Below are 19,554 nucleotides of genomic sequence, written 5' to 3'. Positions count from 1 at the left end.
TCAACAAAAAAAGGTCAATGCTGCCCCTGAAAAAAGGCACCAGAATGCCCAGTGCACCAAACCCTCCATACACGAACCCAAGGTTACCGACCCAAGCTCCAAATTCACCAGGTCCCGATCCGATTGAGACACATGAGATGTCCCAGATGAAAAAAACACCACCCAGGGGTCTTGTGGAGTCATGCCTGATCGGTATATAGAATAACTCATTTCGAGGTAAGTGCTAATTTGTTTACTATTGATTTTAGGAGCAGCCATGCCGATTTGATGAAAGTTTCTGTACTGAGTTAAAGTACGGCACCAAGAGAACTATCCATCCAGGTTAAGGAAGTTTTCGTTGGTATTCTTATCACCAAAGAAAGAAAAAATTAAAAGCTGGAGAGGGGACAACTATTTATAGCAGCTATCGCTTTTTGATAGTTAACTTGTATCACAGATGTTGTAACAGACACCCAAGTGTTATTCCTTACTTACAATGTTTTAATCAATAGAAAAATTGCACTGAACACTGAACATACATTGTAAACCTATGAAACAGATGTGTAGAAAATTAAGGTCACACATTTTAATATTATTTCTTTAATGTGTGTCTATTTAAATGAACCACTCTTTGAGCCATGAGCCCTTTCAGAGAATTGCAGAACTGAGCAACAAGCTAGGGGAGGGCATCCTCTTATATGAGGTCACAATAGGAAGAACATCTAGTTGAAAAGTTTAAGTGCTGGTCAAAAAAGAAACAAAAATCAAGGTTTTTTTTTTTCCTTCTCATCTTTGTTCTTTGTAGAGCCATCAGAACACTTAAAATGACTAAAAAGTGATTTTCGCATTATAGGTCCCTTTAAATCTTCGCTTCACCACACCCATACTTATTTAACATATTTATACTCATACTTAATTTACTAGACTACATGATATGTGTAGGATGCTGAGATATAATCAAACACTTCTAAATAAAATAAATTGTTTCGTTCTCATTAGCAGTGCTTTTGAAAAAAAAAAAAAACAACCTAGACTCAGGAAAATAAAGCATTGTTGTGATTCAAATGTAAATTTATTACATTCCCTTACCCATCACTTGAATTAACCCCATGATCCTGGTCATTATTAACGGTACTAAAAGCCCGAGGATAAACTCAGGAGGGCTACAAGTGAAGTTTTTCATTAAGCTCATCTGACAGTTATTTGTACACAATGCATTATATACAGAGGCTCTGCTTTGGGCAGGCACCACAATAGTTACAGTAAAAGCAAACCCACCCTGACCACATCAGCAGAGTTCAGAGACGCTTCTCGAAGTGAACGGCAGCTGAGTATAAGCACAGACAAGTTAAAAGCTCGAGCAGTTCCTTCAAGTCAACTGGCATCACCATTATTTAAGACTGTTATTAAAATAGCTGGCATGGGCAATTATTATACAACGTTCCAACACTCGTCACCTCCTTTAACGTGACCTGTGGTCCCCTTTTGCGTTGCTTCAGGTCTTTATCATTACACAAAAAAAAGACAAGTTCTGCTATTATGTTTAAAATGAAAAACAAACAAACAAAAAAAAAAACGTAAGATTAGAAAAGATACATTAGATGGATGTTGTGGCGCAACTAAACCTAATACTTACTGAATTCTATTTGATCAACATGATAATAAAATAAAAAATTTTCATGCTCCTCTGCAATCCATTAGCATGAAACAAAAAAAAACAAAACAAAAACAAGGCAACCACAATGCTTTATAAAAAAAAAAATAAAAAAAAACTATGTTGCTGGACAAATATCTACATGTCATGGCCATAAAGCTCAGCTATGGAGTCTAACACTATAAATTACATGTTCACAGCCAAGATAAACGGCTGTTTATTGAATCCATACTGTTGTGTGTAAAGAAAAAAAAAAATAGGAAAAAGACAGAATAAAAAGCCTCGATCATGTGACTCAAAATGGTTATGCAGTTCACTTACACCGTACATGTATAAAATAATGTGGTTCACCATTGCTTTTTTTAAAGTGAAACATTTAAGAAAAAACTATGAATATATAATGTATAATTATATATGGAGAGAGACAGAGAGAGGAAGGAACCGCCAAAACAAACAAAACAAAAACAAAACATGAACCTGTGGTGTCACTTGTGTATGTAAGGACTGCTGTCAGCACATATCGCTTTAGGGTTATGGTCATGTGATCACAGTTGCCCCACGAGTCCACTTCAGTGCCACAGATCTGATCCATACAGAGAGCATGATGTGACGAACCAACCACCGCTTTTAAAAGTCCCCTGTTCAGGACAGTCTTACGGCTTTTTTTTTTTTTTAGTGGTGGTGTCCGATGGAGAGCACCAGAGGGATGAGGCAGCCTATGACGAGCGCCAGCACCTCCACCCTGCTCAGTCCTTTCCCTCCTCCGGTCGAGTGGCTGTGCCCGCCCGCGCCTCCCACCTCGGGCAGGACGTGCACCGTGGCGACGTAGAGGAAGGTCCCGGCTGAGAAGAGCATGGCCACGCCTGTGGCGTTGACGTCAGACAGGGCCTCTTTGCTGCTCTAAACGGAGACACAGGGTGGAGCAGAACAATGCGAAAAATGAATAGGAGGGCGTGTTACAAATCTGGAATTAATTTTCTAACTTACTAGACAAGTTTGTCTTGTTGCTCTGGGGCGATTAACCAAAAAAAAAAAAAAAGCAAGCTAATAACTACTAATAAAATACAGCATCGATACAGACGATCTAAACTCATTAGTGCTAATGGCTTTTCTGGACGATCACAACCATATTTTCTTTTTGAACATTTCAGACCAGAAAGAGCTTTATTGCACGTATAAGGAATTCGTTTTGATGACTGAAGCTTTCAGAGATAATGATGACAACACACACACAAAAGAAAAAGTTAGCAACAAATATTCTAGGAGGGGATATTATCAAACAAAGTCGAATAAATATCAGTAGTATTGCACCCAGATTTCAATATTGCACCTTTTTTAATTGCACATTGAGGAGAACATTTAACCATTCATGAGGTGGACTGTTCTTGTGTTTGACTCTCCTGGTGTTCGTTTCTCTGTAGCGCCGACCAGACAGCAAATGTTCCAATTTACAGAAGAGCGGACTTTATTATAACAGCAAAGGCCTTTTTCCAGATAATCTATCTTGGTTCTGGAGATTTGTGTTCATTCCAGCACAAAAACATGAATGAGAAAAGACACTGATATTGATGGAGGAGACCTGGGGGTTTAGTCCAAGTTTCAGTTTATCCCATAGGTGTTCAGTAGGGTTGAGGTCAGGTTCAGGGCAAACAAAGCAAAAAAAAAAAAAAGGAAATTAAGACAACATTGTGCTTGCAAATTTGTGGAAACAGGTTGGGCAAGGAACATGATCAGGTCAGGCGTGCGGAATCTTTTGGCCATTTAGTGGTACAATACTGTGCAAAAGTCCTGAACCTTTCTCATTTCTTTACATTAAATGAAATTAAATGATGTAGATTTAATTAAGGAATTGGGAATAAACATTTTATTTTGACAGGAAACAAAGTGCATAAAAATATTATTGTTTATGTAACGAGCAGCAACCTTATTTCCCCTTTCGTCTGTCCCAACCACTCAGCAGTATACTAATCACCGGGCCTGATCATCTGTCATCATCTGCACCTGTTTTTCACTGGTTTATGCGATACATTGCTTAAATGATTCATAGGTTTTTGTGTAGCTTAACAAACAATAAAAAAAAATCTCAAAGAAGAAAAATCTCTACAGGGACTGGACTGAGAACGAGAAACAAAAAAAAAATCGTCCTTCAGGACGCCTAGAGAACTATTCCTCACGACTACATTAAAAACACCAGAAAGTCTGGCTCTTTAAGGGGGAGTCAAGACTTTTGTACAGCACTTTTCAGCTACGAGTTCATAGCTCTTTAGTGTTGTCACATAAGACCAAGAATTTGTTTAAAAAATCTAACAGAACAAGTTTTTTCTGCACTAGATTGCATTTCGTTGAGCATGGAGCATGATGTTGCTACATCACTGTTCTACACACTGTTTCTGGTAATTAAATAATCACAATTGATATGCTGGTAAGTAGTTTTGCAGAAATGAAAAGAATGAACCAATTGGAGCGTGTTCTGTTTAAACAAACAAACAAACAACTAAAGATACAAACTGTAAAAGAGATAAGTAGTTAGAGAAAGTAAAAGAAGCAAACAAAAAAACAACAACTAATAAACACATCACGGTGATTAATATTACAATTCTAAAATTCTCAATTTTGGTTTTCAAACCTATTTTACTTTCATTATCCAACACTGTTTCTTCGTGATTATTTTTTTTGTAACTCATTTAAAATTTAAATCAGAGGTGTGTGCTCTCCTGTTTTGATTCAGAAACCACAGTGTATGCAAATTTGTGCACCTGACCCCAACCTGGCATCCAGAGAGGAAAGTTAAAGCAGTGTTAAATTATATTACTGCTTAGACAAGCATCCTTACTATGCAGTCTACTAATAAACTAAGCTTGATGGCAAATCTTATACATTATCATGTAATAATGTTGGTTATAAATAAAGCAAACTGACTGGTTTAACAGGACCAGTGAAAGGTTGTGAAGGACATGCCTTCAAATTCAATATTTTTGTTTAGTAATTTATTTTCTACATTCTAGAACACTGGAATTTTAAAAAACTATGAAATAAAATGGATTTAGGTAATTAACAACAACGACATTAACAGATGTTATTTTAAGACACAACATTTTAGGTCAGCTGTTCTGGAACAGTTCTTACAAGAACAGTATTGTGTCAAGTGCATTTGCAAAACTCCATCAAGGTCCATGATGAAACTGCTCTTCATGAAGACCTTGCCAGGAAAGCAAGATCAAAACTGACCTCTGCTGCAGAGGAGAAGTTCATTTAGAGTCACCAGCGTCAGAAATCACCAATTAACAACCAGCACCTTAGATTAGAGCCGTTATGAAGCTTTACAGAGCAGAAGTAGCAGATACATCTCAATATAACTGTGTATTTTTGGATAAACGCCTTAAGTATTGTTTTACAAATAGAAAGAAATAAAAATCAGGAAAAAAAAACATGTAGTTAGAATGGGTAGGAGCTACATTATCTCAGGCGTGCTTAAAGTGGATTTTATTTGATTTGTTGCAACAAACTGGTCAGACATGTTATATTTACCAAACTGTCATATTACACCAAAACACTAGGGGTAGAACCTGAAAAACCTGAAATGAGATATAACAGGGTACTTTGCTTGTCGGTGGTTGATTATGAAAGGGGGGGGCATGCTCAAAAAATGTTTTATTACTCCCCAATCAAAGCCTTTGCCAGTGATCACACAGCTATATATTAGTAAATAAATAAATAAAAAGTGTTTACAGGTTTCTAATCAGAGCTCTTTGCACTAATAAAATCCAATTAAAACTGAAAAATTATGTGATGGTTACCAAACGGGGAAAGCGAAGGCAATCACATGCTTCCTCCGAGACGCACAGCTAGTTGTCCGCCTACATTTACATTTAGGCATTTAGCAGAGGCTCTTATCAAGCGACTTACAAAAAGTGCTTTGAAGTTTTACATTACTGGATAGATACTTACACTGGGTTACTAGGTTACTAACTAAGTGCCATCAGTCAAACACAACTGGAAAGAGTTTTTTTTTTTTGTCCAAGTATTGAAGAAACACTCCGAGTAGAGCGCTATTGATGTGTGAGCGCTCTCACACCCACCCACCGAGAGCACGAGTTAATCTGCTCTCTAGACTTGAACCGGGGGATGATCGATCGATATAGGGATGAGCAATTCATTGTGATTGATGTACTCCTGCCCATGCCGATTATTTCAGTGCATTGGTTTGTGTTTTTTTTTCTGTTAATACTCTCTCCACTGTGTCTCTTTATGTAGAGTCCACTTAAAAACATACTAGTGTGTGTGTGTGTGTGTGTGTGTGTGTGTGTGATCACATGATCCTGCTTCATCCAGTCTGTGACATGGAAGCAAACATAGAGGAGAATTTTTTTTTATTAGAAAAACATATTCCGGCTTTCATAGTAGCGAATATTTACAATACAAACCTTGACGGTGGACTATCAAAGCAAACAAATAAATAAATTAGAATTGTTTACTAATCACAATCAAGGTTAGTCCACTAATTCTTCACTACCAGACACACTGGACCCACTACAGTTTGCATACCGTCCAAACCGTTCCACGGACGATGCAATCTCACATCTCCTCCATACATCTCTCACTCACCTGGACACTCGGAGGGGGAATTATGTAAAAATGCTCTTCATCGACTACAGCTTTGCATTTAATACCATAATTCCCTCCACACTTACCACCAAGCTGGAGCACTTGGGACTCAGCTCATCAATGCGTCAGTGGATCTCCAATTTTCTGACTGGCAGACCACAGGCAGTAAGGACGGGCGGACATGTCTCAGCCTCCCTCACTCTCAGCACTGGAGCCTCCCAGGGTTGTGTTCTGAGCCCCCTGCTGTCCTCTCTGTACACCAATGACTGCGTGGCCACTACCAACTCCACCCCCGTCATCAAGTTTGCTGACGACACTGTCGTGGTGGGCCTGATCACGAACAAAGATGAGACGGCCTACCTGGAGGAGGTTGGAAATCTGGAGAACTGGTGCCAGAGAAACAATCTCCTCCTGAACATCAGCAAGACAAAGAAGCTGATAGTGGACTTCAGTACAAAGCAGGTGAGGAACTACCCGACCCCCATCATCAACAGGAGCCCAGTGGAGAGAGTGGACAGCTTCAGATACCTCAGTGTTCACATCACGCAGGACCTGGCATGGTCCTGTCACATCAACACCGTGGTAAAAAAGGCCCGGCAGCGTCTGTACCACCTCAGACGCTTGAGAGACTTTAGACTGCCCTCCAAGGTGCTCAGGAATTTCTACTCCTGCACCATAGAGAGCATCCTGACGGGAAACATCACGACCTGGTTCGGGAACAGCACCATGCAGGACAGACGAGCTATACAGAGGGTGGTGCGATCAGCTGAGCGCATCATCCGCACCGAGCTCCCTGACCTGCACTCAATCTACACCAAGCGGTGCTGGACCAAGGCCAGGAAGATCGTGAAGGACCTCAGCCACCCCAACAATGGACTGTTCACTCTGTTGCGGTCTGGGAAGCGATTCCGCTCCCTGAGGGCCAACACAGAGAGACTGAGGAGGAGCTTCCTCCCGCAGGCCATAAGGTCTCTCAACCACACCACTATGCAGAACTAACACAATCTTTTCACAATCAATTAATCTTTATACATCCATGAACACTATGGACAATTCCACGCACATCTACCTTCACATCTACACTACATGTTTATGTTTACATTCTGGACCAGTGCACAAAGAAACTTTTTTTCTATGCATATTTGCACACCATCTTTCTCCCAAAAATATTAAAAATTTCACAATTTCTTAAATGTTCTTGTACAGTATATTTCTATTTGTACAGTATATTTCTATTTTCGTACAGCATATTTCTATTTTTAGTTCTATTTTTCCTAGTTCAATTTTGTTTTTTATTTAATTTTTCTATCGTATTTCTTTTATTCATATTTATTACTTATTATAAGCTTTAATTCTCTTTTTAAATTTTAATTTAATTTGAATTTGATATATAATCATTTGAACTGGTAGAGAAAATTTATTCTACAATGCTGTGGGAAAATTACACTCTTTTCATTGACCAACTATAAGTGATTTGGTTGCGTGTTCATTTAGATCAACTAAGTTTATAATGTCATTCCTGTTTCTAGGTTGTACAGTTGACTGCAAAAATTTGGGATGTGGTCAAAAGAAAATGCCTATAAATGCTTATTTTTTATAGTTTAATCACTAAATATGCTCCCAAAACACTCCCAAAAAGTTCATTTTAAACTCAGCTTAATACATTACCCTTAAAAAAAAAAAAAGAATGCTGTACAGTACTGTACCGCTGTATATCCCGCAGTGCTAAAATGTAAAACACTGTATGTACTTTAAGTCATGCAAGTATATTTCTTTGGTATCTGCTGTCGTTTTCTTTGGTATCAGTACTGTACGATAAATACGGTAATAATTTACCGTCCCAAGCCGCATTGTTTTCCCCTATGGTACTAAAAACCTGCACAGTATTATATTTTATTTATAATATTCATATTACAAAATTAGTACATTATATTGTTCTTTATAGTTGAGCATCAAAACACATTAAAAATTTGTATTAAAAAAACAAAAATTAAAAAACTATAAAAAAAAAAAGAAAAAAATAAAAATTTGTGGAGAATATTTGCAGGGGGTTTCCACAAACAATTATTAGTTATAAGGGAAAATCTAAGGCCGTGAACTCTGGGGTCGACTGTACACATTAGAGCAAAACATAATTTCTCCAGAACTATGGTGCGACCAGTGAGTGTGCTAGCACAACAAACAGAAATGACAATGACAGATTAATGCAAGTCACGCCCGTGCCTTATACTCTTGTTAAGGCATGACGCGCACTACTGAGACTGTTCCATAGTACAAACTGTTTACTGCTCTATAGACATTTTGCTCTACATGTAACTCCATTATAACCACAGCATGCGGGATACTGAGGTTTCCTTTGTGCTTTCTCGTTGTGTTAGACTAAAGCTCTACATGCTTTTCCTTACAACATGCTATCTTTTCTCTCAGCACCATTTTTTTTTATTCTCCTCCACAATAAGGGGTGGCTTACCTGGCTGAGGCCTAGGAAGGTGAGCATCGCTAGAACAGGAGCAGCCAAAGCAAAAACCAGCAGGTGTTTTCTGATTCGGTTCCTTTCTAAACCTGCGTGCATCAGAAACGAGACGAGGCCAAAAGCAGCAGGAGCCTGTTGAGTTAAGAGATAAAATGCTGTAAACAACAAAATCACAAATGATACATCGCATTTACTCAACCTGTAGAGGAAAAACAAAATAAGCCTGTATTTCCTTTTTTGATGTGAAAATGAATGAAGTATGCACGAAGCAACCACAATGAATTTTGCACAAAAGGACAGAAAGTAAAAAAAAAACCTTTACAAAACATTAAGTCCCCAACATATGAACAAGTTCCATTCCGAGAGCTCGTTCATAAGTTAAATTTGTCCAACGAACATTGTCTAGGTACTAGGATACTAACACAAACACTGCTTCTTAGCAGTACCAGCGTTATCGCAGCTGCTTTTTACGCGTGCTTCAGGAGATTCTGGGATACCATGTGGCACATCACAATGTATGCCAAATGTGATCTTGTTCGTATCTTCGAATGTTCGTATGTAGGGTACAAGGAAGATCATCAGTAGCTTAAAAATAATCAGAAGCTAACAGCTAGAAGGATGAATGACTGATCAAAAAGTTTGTACTGTTATAACTTGATGGATTCCCTAAGTAACATGGTTTACGAAAGTGTTAATGTTATCACTAAAACCTGTCTTTACAACAACAACAAAAAATATAGGTTTTACTTTTAATTTAGTTTTAGGTGTGTTTTTTTTATTCATTAGCATATTTATTATTTCATATTACAAATGTCCTGTGAACAAAAACATCTTTACCTTATGAAGCATGATGGCCACGAACACAATGAGTTGGACACTCGTCTGAGATGTCGAGGCTGCGGCTCCCAGTGCGACTCCGTCAGCTGGAGAGACAAATACATCACGTATGATCGGGTAAAGCATGAAGGACTATGCTATTACACAATCCCATATAATAAAGCTTTACGAAGTATAGGTTTTGACCCCTTTTTATTCACCTGCAGCATGAACGACCAACCCAAGCGTAGTGGTAATTTTAGAGCTGGCTGCCCTCGCCGCCTCTGGATCTGTACCAAAAAAAAAAATAGAGATATTATAAATTAAAAATACAAAATCTGAAATTCGGAAAATATACAATTGTGCGTGTCTGTGGTTTAGCGTACTGACCGTCTCCGCTGTGCATGTGCGAGCTGCCAATCTGATCCACCAGTAACATGAAGACAAATCCCAGCACCAAAGAGACGCCGATATAGGCATGGAGCTCCTCGTGACTGTGTTCATGTTCGTGACTTGGTCCTACCACGGATTCAGCGGCTTTCTGCTCCGGCGCCGACACCTCACCCTGACCGTGAGCATGGTGCCCGGCTGCAACATAAATAAATAAAATACATATAAAACAAAATACATAAAAGAGAAAAAAAAATACCATGGGTAGTCTGTAAAACTTGTGTTGATATCACATTTCATACAGAGCGATAATATTTTTTTCTGGTCAGTAATCTGTTCCAAACTCCAGTCCAATAGGAGGCGGTAATACACCATTCGCTTATAAAGTGACGATGACAAAATGATAATCTTGCACAATGCAGAAGATGCAAGTGCTGTGTGTTTTTGAGAAACAAAAACTCTGCTGTTTAAGAAATTCACCTATTTTTGATAATTGAACGTTCACTTCATTTATTACTTTGTTAACACCATGCCAGCTTCTACGGCTATATTCATCAGTTTTGTTATTTGATATTAAAACTAGAAAGAAAAAAAATATCTTGAACATCTTATATAAAAACATTAAAACTAAAGCGTATAGACGTACGATTAGAGCGTTTGTTTGTTTTTTTGTTGTGGTTTTTTTTAAGATAATGCTTCTTTGGCAATTTTGTCTGCTTGCTCCATTTAACATTTAAACATTTTCCAACATAAACACATGAATGAATAATGAATCCAAAACTGACAAAATATTAATTTAATCGCACAGCTCTATACAGCAACTCCCCTACTTACAAACATCCGAATTACGAATTTCTGCAGATACAACCGGCTCACATGTATTGTAGTAAAGTTGTCAGTCAGCTGACCCTGCTGCATCACCAGGATTTCCTTCGCGATTCGGAGGTATAATGCGGAATCAAAACACCAAACCAAGTCGGGGACTTACTGTATTTTAACTTTTTTCACCACTCTAACCACACTTAGTTTTGCTACAAATAATTTTAGCAATACATCACTTTAAAACATCCAATATTAAACATACTACTTATATTTGTAAAACCTAAAAATTTTCCTGTTCCCTTATGGCTATTTTGTCATCATGCCGCGCCCTGCCCTTTTATTCCATTTTTAATTCAATATCAATATCCAGTCTTCTATTCCTATGCAACATTGGTATTGGGCCACTTTATTCACAGCAAAGGAATGAGTTGTTTTAAAAAAATTAAAATAAAAAACGTAATAAATATGATTCAATAATAATTATATCACCTTTTTTTAGTCCGCCCTTTAACATGTCGGTGAACATATCATAGCACTAACATCCAGTATCAGATCTGTCAGTCACCAGCATTTATCCACCACCTTGGGTTGCAGTAGGGCTCCGTGGTACCTCGACTTTATCGTTATATTGATATCATTGAAAAGAGATATATGAAACAGCACCGTTTGTAGAGAAGCAGTTTGATGATGTGTTAAATGACCTTTTCTTCCGCGACACCGGTGTTTATCTGGTGTAGCCTTGTTAAATTACGCTACAGTCTTACTACAAACCGACAGGGTTGCATTTAAAAGTCAAAAAGTCGCAATAAAGGCACGAAGCGTAAAATGTTCTCCAGCATGACATTATGGGCACCATAAACTGCAGAACAAAGAATGTTTGAAACATTTTGTGCTGCTGCAAGCCCGGCCACAAGCCCGGCCGCAGAGCTTTCGCAACCCTAAAAGTCTTAAAGCATTGCCTGCACTGGACTACACTCCCGTAAACAGCTGCCGTAAAATCAACCTCTCTCCCGCAACAGTGGGTATAACTGTGTAAACTCTTGCTCTCGGCGTGAGAGAGTTCTTACAATGACTCGCGTGGTTATCCTGCCTGTTCGTGCTATTTCCAAGTTTGGATTTACCATCCACGCTACAAGGGCTAACTGCTAGTCTTGTTGCTAACTGCTAGACAGTTGCATTAACAAAGACACTCGCTCTCTCTGGTAACCTAGCAACGTAGGGAGTGATACACTAACGTCAATCATGTAACAGTATCACGTTTGGCTGCGCCATGTCGTTGTCTCATGCTGGTCTGCTGGATTTCTATTTAAAAGCAGACAATGCACTTATTTTATTACACTTTATTAAGCATTTCTTACATTTTCTTTCATTTTGCACCTTAAATGTTAAGAGATAATTGTTAAGTGTTGATTGTGACTTTAGACTTATGTTTACATTTTAATTATCATGGTTATTGACATTTCTGTCTTAATAACTGAGGGGACCATGATCAGAGGAAGGTTAAGTTTAAAATAAAAATGTTTAATATAATAAATAATAGTAATATATTTTTCTCCTGGTCCTTATTTTAAATGGGTCGTAAAAATATCATCGACCGATATGAAACACTTATATCGTGATACAGTTTTCAGCCATATCGCCCAGCCCTAATCTCGAGTGCTCAAAATGCTACAATACATTCCTTGAAATATTGGTCAAGTCATCTAAACGGGATGCTGAGACCTTGTTAATGTCTTAGCCTAAATAAAACTTAAATAGTGAAATGACTATGCTTAATGTCATGAAAATATAACAAACAAATAATAAGTCACTTAGTTGTACTTGAAGCCGCATGCAAAAGGTTTAGTTTAAAAATTTGTATGGAAGCTACCAAAGCAGGAAATGCGACTGTGAGCACTTCCTGTTTTAATAGGGAGTACCTTCACCATTATACTTCAATGGGGCAAATTTGGGCACCTCTTGCACCCTGCACATCTTAAAATCTCTTGCGGGGCTACGTTCTGACACAGCTTGCAAGCTTGTTCAAATGTGGTAAATTTTATATTTCTACAAAATTCTTGATCGGCGATAGAATCTGTCAAAGTTGGTCTCAATGTTAAATTTATGGGATTTTTTGGGGGGTGGTAAATTTACCCCCCACCCCTTATAAAACTTATAGCACCCCATTCCCGAATAAGATGCACAATTTGACACCTCTTTTATGGGTCTGTGGCAAATGCTTAAGGACTAGTTAGATGCCAAAGTTTGTACAAAAGAAGAATTTATAAAAAAGAAAGAAAGAAAAATAAGCCTGCAAGATTATACAAGTGAAGCTTTGCTTCGCAAGCACCACTAATTAAAGAAAGGGGACAAATGTTTTACTATGAAAGGCTGCAAAGTGCCTAAAGATATTTTAAAACCTGATTGTTTATGTAACAACCTCAGCAGCGACCTCATTTCCCCTCTCGTCTGCTTCAAGCACTCAGTATTTAGCATCGGCAGTATACTAATCAACGGCCTGATCATCTGTCATCATGCCTTAAGTTTGATGATTATTTTTATCCTTAAATGATTCATAGGTCAATGTGTGGCTTAATCCCAAAAAAGAAAGAAAGAAAAAAAAAAACATTTCTCAGGTACAGTGACTGGACTGAAGATCAGAAACAAAAAAACTAACAAAAAGTTCTTCAAGACTACATAAAAAAAATAAATAAAAAAAAATCTACTCATTCTGGCTCTTTGGAAGCAAAGTATGAAGAAATGAGGGCTGTCTCAATAGTTATGTACAGTACTGTATACACACACATTTTGCATGCTCGGTGTAGTAAGTGCTAGTACACATTTATTTCTCTCTATTGCAGCTCCAGAGGCTCTGCAGTCTACCTCAATTGAAAACTTATCTACTTTGTCAGACCAAGTGGGCCTTGTTGTGTTGATGCGTTTTATTGCTTTATTTAACTGCGTTTATTTTAAATCAATCTGCTTTCGTTGTTGAGAGCAACTCAGGGAGCAATCTCAGACATAGGCCTAGTTTTTATTTAATAAAGACTGTTTATTGTCCCCATCACTTCATTTCCATGTGTTGCATCATGTTTCAAACAGAGAATAAAACCCCGCTGCCTGTACATTTATTTCATGCTTTAGACAACTCATGTGGCATATAAACACATATCCAACTTGAATTAATATTGAAATATTAAAAATTATATATAACGTATATTTATATCAAGTATCACCACTGAGCCTGAAAACAAACAGGTATAAATTTTGGTTCCTTTCGCCTTAGTTAACAGAGCAAGTACCTTGTTTTATTTTAAATCTTTTGTCATTGCTTTTTGTGTTTTCACTGTAAACAATAAGTAGTCAGAGGAGGAACTTCGTCTGACTGGTTCTGTAATTACACAGGCTTACAAACTTCAAAGTCATAATAAAGGTTTTTTTCCTTTGTTTGTGCACATGAGAGAAAAAGAAAGAAATAAAGAAAAAGACTCACCCTCCAGCACCTCCTCATACAGCGCATGGACTCCCTCAGGAATAATGACAGCCAAAGCGGTACCGCATAACAGACCTGCTCCCAACACCGTCACCAGCTTCAGCTTTTCCTAAACAACACAGAGAGGAGGGAAAAAAAAAGATTTAAATATTGAACAAACCTTAGCTCTGACTGTACAGTCTAATAGCAGCAGAGGACCTTTGGTATTGTTGAATATGTATTTTTTGTACAATATGCGTGAGATACTTCTGTGATTTGTTCGTGTCTACGAATGTTCGTGGAACCGTGTTCTGTTCGTATCTGCAGAAATTTGTGAGCCAGCAACTACACAAGTTAAGCCTGTATATTATACCCTCTATTTCTTCAGAAATAAAACACAAGGTAGAGAAACTTATATAAACTATTGATATGGTTCTTACACTGTTGTGGGCATAAAGAACCTAGTACACCTGAAATTTATTTTGACGTCTCCTGCTAATGCTGATCCCTCAGAAACGCAGAGCACATTATAGTAAAGGTGGCGAGAAGAGACTGTGGAAAAAGTGCATGACTGTGTTACTGTGTAAGAGTTAACCGAGATCAAAGTCATTATACCGCAGGAAATCCAATGTTCCGCAGTGTTTAGAGACAGTATGGATACTTGGGCGGTACGCTTGTTGCTAAAATATCAATCAGGATTTTTCTCGACGGGAACCGAAATAAACATTCTCATTTTTTTCAACCCAAACATTTATTGCACCCAAGCGTTTGTCGCCGAAGGTTTTACTGCTCGATCTTAACTATCTGTATGCCTGTAAGGAAAGCAATGCATGACATGACAGACCAGTTTACAGCTGAAAACAAAAAAAAACCTAATGCACATTCCTGGGTTTTACATGAAAATAGAAAGCAGAGAGTGTGACAGAGTTCCCAGAAGAACTCCAACATATTCTCCAGCACACTCAGTAAAACCTAACAGCTGTTTTTACTTATAAAGCTGCGACTTATAACACTACTGATTGTTTTCAAGCAAAGAGTCACAGTTGAATATTGACTGTGTTTACTTTATTTCTCTTTAGTGCTTTCAGTTCCTGAAAACTGGTCTGTAATGGAATACAGTATGTTGTTTTTTTTACAGGCATGTAAATATTCTTCTGAAATGTTATTATTTTTAAAGTATGTTTGGAAATAGTGAATAGTTTGGTACATTATAATGCAGAGACGATAAACACATTTGTACTAAAGACAATACAGTCTAAGACCTTAGACCTTTACAGAAGTATATATTTCTTGTATATATATATATATTTTTTTTTACATATTTTTATTTTGCTAAAGTGTATACTGTGTGTGTATATATACACACAAACATACATATACATTATATATATTACATACCAGGGATGCACCGAAATGAAAATTCTGGGCCGAAAACGAAACCGAAATTTTTGGATGCACTTGGCCGAAAACCGATACCGAAACCGAAAATGGCTTCATTAAAAAACATGTTTAAAATATTTTCTTTTTGTTTGTATTAAAAAAAAGTTGCATATTGCAACTTTGCTGTCCTCATCTGAAACTTTGAAGTGCTTCCAAACCGCCGACATACTCCGTGTTTGATGCGTAATGACAGCGCGAGCGAGACAGGAGGATGGGAGAGGCGTGGCGATAATTTCGGCTTTTATTTTCGGCGCTTTCTTACGTTTCGGCCGAAACCGATAATGCTATTTCGGCCGAAAATTTTCGGCGGCCGAAATTCCGGTGCATCCCTATTATATACACAATATATATATATTTTGGCTGACTCTTGGCTGACTGTTAAACATTTTGGCTGATTTCAGAGCTTAATCTGCTTTTTTTTTTGCATAAAAGACTAATGTGTTAGAAACGCTTCGTTATTTGAATCCCTTTACAGGTCATTTACAAGATTTCTTAAAGGAAACACATTAGTACTAGTTGCTTTTATGTATTATATACAGTATATTCTAATATTTCAATGGTTTGTGCTGACCAGGACTCCCTGACAGATGAGATCATATATCATAATGGGACTTTCCTGGCTGAATAAAGAATAAACAAATGAAATAAATATAGGGATGAGTCTGTGGTGTAATATTCCCATTTAGTCTTGTAATCAGCAGTTACCTTGAGCCCTGAACATTATGCTGTTTTATATCCACAGAGCGATAATGATGTCATGGTTTGCATCTTCTTTCATCCCTTTCCTTTTTTTTTTTATCTTCCCACTTGGTGCTCGTCAAGTGGAAAATTTTATTAAAGAAACTTTTGTCTGTAAAAACATCACCTTTAAAGTAAGTGTGTCTAAACTGTTCACACAGCACATCCTCCTGTGTGGTAAGACCAAATTTTTTATCAAGTTGTTTAAACTCTGGAAATAAATAAATGAATAAAATCTGAATATTTATAAAATTGTGTTACTTACAGAATCACGATATGAATCAAATCGGGACTCAGGTATCATGATGATATCGTATCGGGACGTCCCCTTTATATTAAGTATACCTTACAAATCAAAACTCAGTACTGTTTTTAACTTTACCTTTAACTTATAATTGTTTCTAATAATAAAATCTAACAATGTCCCAATATTTTAACTTTTTTTTTTGTTGCTGTTTGACTTTGATTGTCGCTTAACTAATATTCATTCAAACTATTCTTCCCTGGATTGTACAGCAAGTGAGAAAATGAATTTTTTATGGAAAGGTAAGGGCCATGTGTAAACGATCATAGGTCAATATTAGCCATTTAAACACGTGAGCTGATTGTCTCTTGTTGGAATGATTATAATTCTTCTGCGCATGTTCGCGCCAAAGGCGGACTATTGTTGGTTGATGTGATGAATTCCAGGTAGGAAAATCTAGTTTCCGTTCCTCATTATCGATAAATTCTGTGAAATACAAACAACTCTATGCTCTGCATGTCTTTACTTTACACTTTCATCCACCGGCTTTCTGCCTGATAAAGGAGCTCTGATTGGCTCACATTTCACATGCAGTAAGCAGTGAGACTGAATTCTTGTAACCAGTCGTAATAATTATAACGCAGAAGGTGGGCGGGACATATTGGAACAGATGGAAGCCTGACCTGATGTTAAAGTGGTAGAAAAATACTAGTTCTGCTATATTCGAAGAGCTGGGAGAGTATACGGCTGACGGCGAAAGAAATACAACTTTATAATTTGGACAGAGAGTTTTGCTATACAGAAAGACAGACAGACAGACATGTGCGTGGGCGTTAACCTAAAATAATAATAACAATAATATCACTGATTACATTAAAGATCAGATTATTTTTAGCTTTAAACCTTTTAACTATATCTACAAACTTTTTAACTGTCAACCATCTACTTACAATAGTAATAAAATAAATAACTAGAATAATTAAGGTTTGGAGTACTTGATTAATACTGTGATGTTGAATCGTAACACCACTAAAGCACATAAGATCAGGATTAGTTACAGTTGCTCAAATGGAGCTGGTGATTTGTGTGAACTTTGGTCAAAGATCTGAGTCTTCTTTACCATGCAAACATTACACATGCAAGTTAGTTACATGAAGTAGAATGTTTGTCTCATACAATCCTACTTTAGATAATAAATCAAATCAATCAATCAAAACAAAAAATAAAAATCCACCACAATGGAGAGAACAATTAATAAATAAAAAAAAGTCTAGCACAAAGATAAACAAACAAACATTGTTGAGGTATTATAGTGATATGGTGTATTATAATAATAAAAGATTATAGAGATATAGTGTAGTATAATAATAATAATAATAATAAAAGGATTAACTCACCTCTGAGAAGTTGACAGCCAGAGGAATTATTCCTGAAACATAACACCCGACTAGCATGGCCAGGGAGAGCAGGCTGATGGAACTAAAGTCATCCATTTCTCACCTTCTCTAGTGTGTGTTAATAAAGTTGGTGTGTAAAAAAACACTCTTGGTGAAAGAAATGTCTGTGAAAGGTGATCAATCCAGCAATATCGACGAGGATTTCAACAAAAACAATCGATCTGATTAGCAAATTAGCAAGACCAACGACAGTCTTTCCATCTGACAGCGTGTAATTCAGACTTTAATCAATGCCCTTCGTATAAAAGTCACAACACTTTAGCACTTTACACACTAAACACATAAAAAAAGTGTTTGGCTCCAATAAAGGCGCGTGCGCTCCTGCTCGTGCCACAGTGGCACTAACCTGTAGCTCGTGCACTTCCCACACCTCAGTAAACTAGCCTTTAGACTTAGCTAGCCGCCTAGCAACCCCTATCGTAACTGTATTTTCTTCTTCTCAGTCTCTTATGCCACCGCGGTCACTGACATAATTATTAAACCTCAAATCTTCGAAATTAAATTGATCAAACAAACCTCCGCCTGAAATTCCGCGGCTCCTACGCTTAGCTCATTCCGGCTCCGGCTAAACGCCAGCTGGGAAACGCTGCAAACGTCAGCAAGCTGCGAGCACTTCCGGGTCACAGAGTTTTTAAAATAAAAGCTCATAGGACTGTGGTTCCAAATAGAGCAATACTTCCTGTTTTAGTACACTACACATAGGGGGTAATGAACAGGCAGAGAGATAAAGTAGTGCACTATGTCCTGAGGAATGCGCGAATCGGGATTCTGTAAAAAAAAAAAAAAAAAAAAATAGCGAGTTTATCGAAATTATAAATAAAATGAAGTTAACGTTATTATGTAATATTAAAAATAGATATGATTGCTTAATTATTGCAGTATTTGCACCCAAATTAGTTTGTTTTTACGGATACATGGTCGCTCTCTTAGTTAATTTTAGTTTAGAAGGGCATTATTGACATGAATGCTAAAAAAAAACATTGCTACCAAAGCAATTGTAAAATATTGATTACATTATAAATTACGTCAATCTGAATTCATAGATATATGTAAACATGATAAAAAATATTAGATATCCTCTAGATAGAGGTGGGAGGTCAAACAAACCAAACCCCACAAATTCTGACAAACTCCAAGCATTGATTATGCAAGTATGGGCTGCACCATCAGTCAGGATGTGGCTCAGAAGTTTGATTGTCAATATGCCAGGGTGAATTGCAAAGGTCTTGAAAAAGAAGCATCAACACTTTTATAGTCAATAAAAGACTTTGACATTTATGAAATTGTATTTATACTTTAGTAGACGCTTTGAACATTAATATTTGTGTCATTCTCAAAATTTTTGGCTATGACCACGCACGCGCACACACACACACACACACACACACACAGTGGCGGCATGGTGGCTTAGTGATTATCACAGTGGCCTTCCACCTCCAGGACCTGAGTTTGATTCCTGCCTCGTGTGTGCATGTTCTCCCCGTG

The 19,554-nt window shown here is 37.4% G+C and overlaps 1 protein-coding gene across 1 annotated transcript; it reads right to left on the bottom strand.

Moving 5' to 3' along the window:
* Nucleotides 1–1,029: 1,029 nt before the first annotated feature.
* Nucleotides 1,030–18,646, bottom strand: slc39a9 (solute carrier family 39 member 9). Its single transcript, XM_053509215.1, has 7 exons — nt 18,010–18,646; nt 14,212–14,320; nt 9,918–10,115; nt 9,749–9,817; nt 9,549–9,634; nt 8,709–8,843; nt 1,030–2,533 (listed from the first exon to the last, which is right to left on the bottom strand). Exons 1-7 carry the CDS (start codon nt 18,103–18,105, stop codon nt 2,306–2,308), a joined length of 921 nt encoding a protein of 306 aa, XP_053365190.1. The 5' UTR covers nt 18,106–18,646; the 3' UTR covers nt 1,030–2,305.
* Nucleotides 18,647–19,554: the final 908 nt, after the last annotated feature.

This window comes from Clarias gariepinus, chromosome 13, assembly GCF_024256425.1.
Source record: "Clarias gariepinus isolate MV-2021 ecotype Netherlands chromosome 13, CGAR_prim_01v2, whole genome shotgun sequence".
In the NCBI taxonomy this organism is placed as follows: Eukaryota; Metazoa; Chordata; class Actinopteri; order Siluriformes; family Clariidae; genus Clarias; species Clarias gariepinus.
This window is presented reverse-complemented; position numbering and strand designations above follow the sequence as displayed.